This window comes from Gymnogyps californianus, chromosome 15 (assembly GCF_018139145.2).
Source record: "Gymnogyps californianus isolate 813 chromosome 15, ASM1813914v2, whole genome shotgun sequence".
Classification (NCBI taxonomy): domain Eukaryota; kingdom Metazoa; phylum Chordata; class Aves; order Accipitriformes; family Cathartidae; genus Gymnogyps; species Gymnogyps californianus.
This window is the reverse complement of record NC_059485.1, coordinates 12,629,131-12,637,885: the sequence shown is the minus strand read 5'-3', so window position 1 is coordinate 12,637,885 and position 8,755 is coordinate 12,629,131. Positions and strand designations below refer to the sequence as shown.

The 8,755-nt window shown below is 47.2% G+C and overlaps 1 protein-coding gene across 1 annotated transcript; it reads right to left on the bottom strand.

The window, feature by feature from the left end:
• Positions 1-4,253: 4,253 nt before the first annotated feature.
• SOCS1 (suppressor of cytokine signaling 1) lies at positions 4,254-7,363 on the bottom strand. Its single transcript, XM_050906119.1, has 2 exons — positions 7,239-7,363; positions 4,254-5,250 (listed from the first exon to the last, which is right to left on the bottom strand). The coding sequence occupies exon 2, from the start codon at positions 5,173-5,175 to the stop codon at positions 4,552-4,554; it is 624 nt and encodes a 207-aa protein (XP_050762076.1). The 5' UTR covers positions 5,176-5,250; positions 7,239-7,363; the 3' UTR covers positions 4,254-4,551.
• Between the last annotated feature and the right edge of the window lie 1,392 nt (positions 7,364-8,755).

Here is an 8,755-nt window from a genome sequence, read left to right as displayed (position 1 = left end):
CATCCTCAAAATATCGGCTGTTCTCATAGCTGAAGACTATAGGGTAATTGCTTTGCTATGCACAAGCATCATCTCTATCATTCTTGTCTTCAATAACCACATCCAAAGCATGTCACTGAGGACCAGACAGGGGAAATACTTTTGGCATGTGGCTAACTCACCCCTCTGTCAGTCAGGAGTTTGTATTCTGACTCTGGCCTTTGCTGCTTTGTCATACTTGAGCAGTGGTTACATGTTGGGATGGGTGGGAGAAGTTGGGCTTTTCTCTACACTCCCTGCTGGCCTGTGTTTCTGTTATTCCATGGTGACACAAAGCGCAAATTGCACCCAGGTGTAGCAAATTTGGCTGCTATGCTGGGAAACAGCTGTGGTGGGAGAAGTCAGATACAGCGGCAGGATCCGAGTACTGTGCTGAAGTATGACAACAGACAAGTCTGTGGCAATGAAAAGTCTTGAACGGCACTTCTTTGCAATTGGGAGAAACATCTTGGAAACCTACTGCACATGCAGTTCTTAGCTTACACTTTGACTGCACAGAAAGCAATGTAGAGTCCGAATTAAGTTGCTGTTACACAGCCTTATTATCATTATCATTATTTTCCTTCCTTTCTGTCCTATTAAACTGTCTTTATCTCAACCCACGAGGTTTTTTTTTCGATTCTCTCCCTCATCCCACTGGGTGGGGGGAGTGAGCGAGCGGCTGCGTGGTGCTTAGTTGCCGGCTGGGGTTAAACCACGACAGTCTCAAAGCTGGAATTAATGAATAAATGCATTGCTCACACAGCTGTCAGCACCATGAATGGAGGGGTGGAAGGAGAGCCAGGGACTGAATGACAGCCCAGCACAATGGAAAGGGCTGACACTGGATCTGAAGGAGAAGGTTCAGGAGGTGGATACACTGTTCAATAGAGGATTAAGGACAAGCTGGGTGAAGAGTATTGATGGCTAGATACGGTCAGCGTGTTGCCCTAGGGGACACTTTTTTCTTGACTATTGAAAATAGCATCAGTGCTGACTGCAGCTGAAGCCTCACTTCTTGTAAATGACTTCAATCATAACAGAATTAGTGTGACCACAGCTTCACAGTGGGTAAGGTTATGCTTGTCATTCAAGAGGCTCCTACTGAGCATTCAATAGCTCTTCATGGCTCAATTAACCAGGTTCTCCGAACACCTACAGTTCTATTAATTATCTCTATTCGTTAGCAAGTGTTTTACAGCTGCAGCATGGTATGTAAATTAACCTACTCTGAACGCAAATGTGTGTTTCAGTCTTTAAAAAGCGAGGAAGCCTCTGTTTTGCTGTACAGTCACAGGAGCATTGCACTGGAGCAGGGCTGGGTGGTGTCCCAGCGGGAACCTGCTGCACAGTTCCCGCCCTGCTGCTCTCTGTGGGACAGAGACCCCCAGGGTCCTCGCGAGTGGCACAGCCATGCTGCAACTGGTATTATTTTAAAGCTGTCCCTTCTCCACTAACTATAAAATATTGCAGTCTCCTCAGAAAACGTGGCTTTGCTCTGCTCCTGAGCATGGCTCAAATTCTTCTGTAGTCCTTTACCAGATTGACTGTTTACTTCACTTTCCAGCCACAGCCAGGAGTGAAAAGGTCAGAGAAAAGAGATGGGCAAGAGGGGGAGGGACTGGAAACACCGCTCTTCACGTAGTATATAGCAGAGAGGATTAAAATCACTGCACTGTTATGTGTTTCCGTTGCTTTAGGTGCAGAATACAACAAACTCCCTATTTGACCTTGCTGGTACTTTGTTAAACAGAGGATGAGAGATTTGACAGCTGGAATTACTACAGGAGACTCCTACTATGCCCCTTAGATGTGACAGAGTCCTTAAATCAGTGGACACAGGTAAGCAGATGTTTTAGAGAGCTCTTCATTAGCTCTTACAGAGGGCAAGCCAGAGTGACATTGTGAACACGCATACTGTGGTTAGGATTTCTTAGTTGCTTTGGAGCAACCTACGTATACCTGCTAGAAAGAGCATCTGCCTGGCCACTGTATTGTATGCTGGGGAGAGAGAGAGAAAGAGAGAAGGAAGGGGAAGAAGAATAAGGCAGGTGAAAAGATACGTAGTTTAAAAATACAAGCCAGCTTTGTCTCCTCTTTCCTTAAGAGACCTTTTATACAATGACCTTCTTGTCCTTATTTATAGTTTTGATTATATTTTTTTCTGACCTGTCCCACGTTTGCATTTCATATTAAAGACAAAATGAAGGGATTTAGGCACTTCATGTGGGAGGATATGGATCATTTCTGCTAAACTTACTCTAAAGCAATAAAAGGGAGAGAGAAAGAAAGGTTTGTTTATGCCAGGAAGAAAATTAAATGGGCTCAATCCTTATGCTTTTCATTCCATGCCTCTCAGTGGGAAGCCTCTTACCTTACATCTAGGTCTAGTTTTGTTTGTTTTTATCAGGGGTAGTGGAAAACCTTCTAAGCTACATTGTGCTTGTTCTACCACTAATGCTGTCATGTGGACACTCATTTATATAGCAAGGCTAGACTCATTAGTTTGGGGCCTGAAGGGTTAAAAGATACTGTGGGGCTGGGAAAAGGGAGAGGGAAAGCGATAACAATCTCTGCTGACAGCAAACCCGTTTGGCAGCCCTCACCCTACAAATACTTCCCCCCCCCCCCCGCCCCCCCAATTTAACTTCTTAAAGCTATTCACATTCAGGCAGTCGCTTTGCTCTGCTCTCTTATCTGCTGCATAGCACAGCATTCACTACTTCCCCAATTTATATCCTTGCAGCTGCTGTGGGAAAATGCATCATTTGGCAACTAATTCCAGCTTTAGAATTAAGCAGAAATGCTGTCTGCTAATCTCAGCCAGGGATGGCTGACAAGGGAATGGGAGACTGCTAGGCAGGACTGATCCACAGAACATTTTTATGGAAGCAGCACAGTAAAGGGTCACATGATACTGCCTGTATGTTCTTTTTCCCTTTTTCACAATGTCCACTGTGAGCGATCCTTAGTCACGTTTGAGGAGGAAACCTATTTATTCCAAAGAAACATCAACAATGTAAGAGCTGATTTTGTAGAGTAAATGATGTTAAACAAATTATTCAGTAAGGAACACTGTATAACACATACTCAATGTTTCCTGAAAGTGGCTTTAGCTTTAAAAGGAATGTGAATTACAGTAGAGGGAGAGACCTTTTGTCTTCCAAACTCTAAAGATGACTTCATTTACTGCTTACAGTTACTGTAAGCACCATAGATCTGTGCTGATAGAGTACATTTCTGTGAAAGACTCTGTGCCTTCTTTGAAGTGATTTGGTTCAGCTGGTTTTCTAAGTCAGCTTTTCATGGATTTCAGGAAATACTTGGGGGAGGGGAGAATCACTTTATTATAGTGCAGGTGACATTTTGCCAAATTAGGCATCTCAAGTCATTCAGTTACAGCTCTATGGGGCACTGATTTTGCATTTTATGAGCAGATAGAAACCCAGTGGTGCCTTCACCAATTTCCTACAAATGGTATTACAAAACAGTCTAATGTATTTTAACTTTCTCTGAATGCAGTTTAGCCACTAGAAATTACAGCTGCAAATCTATAGGCTTATGCTCTCTGAATCCTGTCATGGAGCTAAGTCACAGATTCTTTTAAAATATCAAGTCTGTGCTCTGTAGATCACCAGGAATTTAAGGCAAGAAACACCTTTTCGAGGTCTAAAGATGTCTGCACCTTTGCCATTTTGTGTATGCCAATTTAAAGAGAGAACTAAGCTATCCTTCCCGCAATGTATCATAATGATACAGTGTTCACGGCCTTTTACAGTGTGTGAATGGCATTTCTGGACAGTTTTATTTTTCCCCACCGACGTTCATGAGGTTTGGTTATGTCAGACAGCAACCTCTTCTTGCTTAGAGCCTTGTAGCTTTTAATAGAAATAAGGCAAGCCAGAGTCAGTGCAATTAGCTCAGCCAAGGGTTCGATTCACTGTTTCAAAACCTATGCACCGCTGTAGTCTTAACACACTGTTCCTGCTCTCGTGGATTTAGAAGAGAGCTAGATTCCTGGGCAGATTCATCCTGAGTACATTTTCTACTCGCTTGCATCTTTCTATTTTAGGCTTTCTGGGGCAGGAATCCTCTGTCTGCTGGACTAGCACTAAAACAGGCTAGTTCAGTAGGGCAAAGAGCAGGACCACACGGAGACCTGTCTGCACTTACACACTCAATTAGCAGTTAAAGTTTGTCAGCAGAGTAGGTACCAGAGCCTTTAAAACTAAAAACAGAGATGCTATTTTTTTTAAAAACTTTCACAATAAAGTTTATTATGTTAATATCATTAAAAATATTATAAAATAATAATATATTCTGCTTGGCAGAAAAATTATGCCTGGGTTTTAAAACCCCAGGTTTGTGCAAACAGTTTTTGTAAACATAAGAAGTCAAGTGTTCAAGTTCCATCCCAAAATACAGTAAATTGCTACAAAAATAAATTTGCTTACTGTCAAACATGTTTAAAAACCCAGGAAGCTGGATTTCTTTACACATCTCTCACACTTCCCTATGCAGTTAATGCTGTACTTATATCTGAAATGGGAATGATTTCAGATAGTCCTTTAAAACAGGATTGAGGGGGATCTGGTTTAAGTTCTCTCTTCCAAAAGTCTTCACAATGCTCTTCCGGCAGAGCTCCTGCAGGGGCTGCACACGGACTTTGCGCAGGGGGGTAACCAGTACCTTCCTCGGGGAGCTTAGGTAATGTTCCAGCAGCTTAAAAAGACAGTCAAAAGTCTCTTTGCTGCCATCCAGGCTGAAACGCCCAGTCTGAAAGTTTATCCGGATGCTGGTGGGCCCAGTTGCAGTCTTAACACTGATGGCAAAGAAGCAATTCTTTTGTGTGCTGTCCCTGATGAGGAAGGTGCCCTCGGGCTCAGACTTCAGCTTCTCGTGGGCAGCACTGACAGTCAGAGGTCCCCAGTAGAAGCCACAGGCATCCAGCAGGCTGCTTGCTCGAGTGATGCTACTAAAATCCGCTTGCGAGCGAAAGGTTCGGAAGTGTGTGTTGCTCTGTGCCTGCACAGTGCTGGGCCGGCCTGGGCCGTGGTAGCCTCGAGCCTGTGAACGATCCCGTGCTGGAGGGTCAAGTAGACATCTCGGGTCTCCTGCAACTGCATTATCTGCTGACACCTTGCTGTGCGCTACCATCCTACAGCCTAGACCAGCGGATGCGGTCTTCCATAGCGTCAGTGGCTACGGCAGGGCAGCTTTCCAGCAGCTATTCTGAAATGCCAAAGAGAGACACGATGTGAGATCCCCAGGGAAAAGCAGCTGCAATCTCTGAATGACCAAGTCTTCCATTCACATGCCTCCCACCCATTATAAAATAATAAAATATTCATTTGCCAATTTACACTGGGCAAACAACTGCTCGCTTTCTGACAAGATTAGCAGTCTATCACTATGGCAAAGTCCAAAGCTCCAAAAATATTTAGCAAGGATCATTAACAGCTACAGAGGATAATGCAGTTTCCCTGCTATGAGCCCACAAAAGTGTATCAGGACCTAGAATGAGTCAAATGACAGGACCCTCTCAGTGAGAACTTATCTTGTGTACACAATCAGATGCTCAAGTTTTTAGAGAACAAAGCAACAAGGTTTTACAACTGAGTTACCAATTTCTCTGCACCTCTCTCTTTCCCTTCCCCAATCCCATCTGAGATGTCAGAACTCAGACAACATCATTATTTGGTGCATTGTGTGAAAAAGAGAAAGTGGGTGAAGGAAATGTAAACTCTGCAGCTGAGTACGTCTCCAGATAATTGGGGAAGAGGGTGAGGTGAATAGGTGCCATTGTGTGACTGAAGTGTAACTTGGAAGGGCAGCCTGTAACACTGCCAATTTACACAGTAATCCTAAAACTACTTTCCTCTCTCCTGTTAACCTGATGCTCAGCCATAAAAGGCAATTTCCCATTCCCCCAACTTTCCCTTGGGACAGCAATGCTACAACCTCACTAGCTTACACAAATCAACCTCTATGAACCCTTAAAGCATTACTCTTTAGTGTCTGTCTCTCTCTTTTTTTTGTATTACATGCACTTTAAGTGGCCCAATCTAAATTGCTTCCTATTGATATCTCTTTCAGCATGAGGGACTAAATTCATCCCTCGTGTTACTTCAAAGGAATTAGCAGTGCTGCACGAGGAATGAGTTTGGCCTGAAATGTCTACCTCTGACAGTGTGGTTCGATACATCTCCGCTGGCTGCCTTGACCTTACTGGCAAGCATAGATTTTAGGATTTATCCCTATAGTCAGATATAGATCTGCAGCAGCAGCTTGTTGAGAAACCTTGAAGTATTCTCAGAAATGAATCCCTCAGCCATCTTACAGTTCAGGGTAACATACTAATGAGGATTTCAAAGAAAGTACACAGCTGGATTCCTGTCTGTGCTAATTTAACAACTCTATGTTTGGTTTCATTTAGGTCGTATTACCTCCTGAAACAGCAAAGAGGGTTGTAAAAGCCTTATGCTGGCAAATAATTTAACGGGCTGAAAGTAGCACTGGGCTTTCTTTACACAGCAGAAGGAAACTGATGTCAGTTTTTCCAATTACTGGGCCAGGATTATCGCTCAGTATTTAACAAAAATTAAATTTTAGGGCACGCTGGTGAAAAATAACTACGAAGCCCGAGATCTAAAAATCGCAGGGCTCCCTAGCAGAAGCCGTTCATAGCCAAGAGAGAGTTTGCGGTGCCTCTCCAAAGGGCACAGAGCACACACCAGTCCTCAGAGCCTGAAAGCCAGAGCTGGCGTCCGGTACAAGGGTGCCTCGACTCCGCCGGAGTAGAACCTTCGGCGGGGACCCGGCCCCGGCTCGTCCCGGCGGCGGCGCCCGTCTGGCCGCCGGGCTTCGGCCCGGAGGCTGCTCCGGTTCCTACCGCGTAGCGAGGGTGCGGGGTCCTCGGAGAAGAGCGGTGCCGTGCAAAAACCACCGCGTGTTCGCTTTATTGGTTTTCCCGCTATTTTACACCAGGCACGAGCACTCCGTCTTGAGCACAGACATTGAGCCAAAAAGGGAGGAAAAAAAAAAAAACAGAACCAAAAAAAAAAAAAGGCAAAAACCCCCAAAGCCACCACGTTCTTGCACAACACGCAGGGCTCCCTTGTCGCGCCTCCGAAATCTGACCTCTTCTAACTGCGGCGCAGGAGCGTTTCGATGCACGTCGCGGTTCGCGAGGACCCCGCGAGAAAGAGACCCTCCCTTACCTTCGCCCGGGGCGCCGCGGGTGGGGGCCGTCCCCGGAGCGCGCAGCATACGCGCGGGCTGCGGACAGGGGCGCGCCGGAGCCGGCAGCGCGGCGGCTAGTCCTGGCCCCGGCGGCCGGCTGAGCATCCTCCGCGCGGGGGCCCTGCCTGGCGCCGCAGCGAGCCGGGGCTCCCGCGGGGCGGGCGGGCGGGCGGCACCTCCAGCGCTCTGGGCCCCCTCATCGCCTCTGCTTTCTATTTAACGCGGCGGCGGCGCTTTTCTGCCCGGCGGCTCCTCCCCTGCCTTCTCCGAAAACACGTGGCCGCCGCTTCACTTTCACTTTCCGAATGAGTCACGGCCGAGCCGTGCCCGCGCCCGCGCCCGCCCGGGCTTCCCGCGGAGCGCGCCCGGAGCCGGAGCCGGAGCCGCCGCAGCGCCGCGGGCAGCTCCCGGTGCGCCGAGCGCGGAGCCCGCCGCTGCCGCCGGGCGCGGCCAGCGCTGCCCCCCGCTGCGGAACCCCGGCGGTGGGGCTGCGGCGTGCGGCCCCGCGGGCTCCCCGCCCTGCTCCGCCGCTGGTGCTGGTCTCCGGCCTCGGGTGACCCCGTTTCTTCTGTCCGACTAAATCCGGTTTTACTCTTCTTTTGTTGTTTTTTGGGGGTTTTTTTGGACAGCCCCAGCGAAGCGGTGGTGCAGAAGGTGCCCCTGGGTAGCGGCAGGCAGCGGGTGCAGGGTCAGGCTGGCCCGGCAGGAGGTGCTGCCTGGGAAGCCCGAGCACAGGAGTGCTCTGAGGCCAAAGGGAGGCGAGGGGACACTAGAGGTAGGTGATGAACAAGGCTCTGACCTGGCAGCTAGCTCAAAACGTGGGGAAAAAATGGCAAGAAAAGCAAGCAAACAACCAACGTGGGAAGTTTTAACGTGAAGATAGCTGCTTTGCTCAAAGCTAACAGGTCAGCATGGACAGAACAGGTGAGAGGACTTAATGTATAACTTAAATGTCCAAGAAGGGGAGCAAATTTAGACCAATAATAACTCTAAAGTGAGAAAAACATTCAGAGAAATCTATGATCCTTCCGCTGAGAGGACTTTGCAGACACTACACTGGGTTTTGAGTTCTCAAAACAGAATTTCCCTGGGGTTTTGTACAGGGTAATCAGATTTAAAAGTAACTGTTCAAATCCCCAGCTGTATTTATAACCTTGCCGGCAACCAGTGCAGGAGGCTTGGGATGCTGTTCTGCTCACCCAGAGGGAGATTTGAAACCTCAAGTATCAAACCAGTGTCTTACGTGCTCCCTTAAGCAGGCCCCGGTAAAGTGTGCTTTATTACAGAGATTGTTTCTTAAAGTAGTAACCGCAACACCTGTTTAAAAGGCCAAGAAATCTTTCTTCTGATTATTCCTTGTCTTTTTGGAAGCCAAGTGCCCTAATATGTACCTTGCGCCGTAATTCATCTGTGTAGGCATGTGCAAAAATACAGAAACTTTGTGAAGAATTCCACTGACTCTTGAATCTGGCATCAAGGCATGAATGTATTGCTT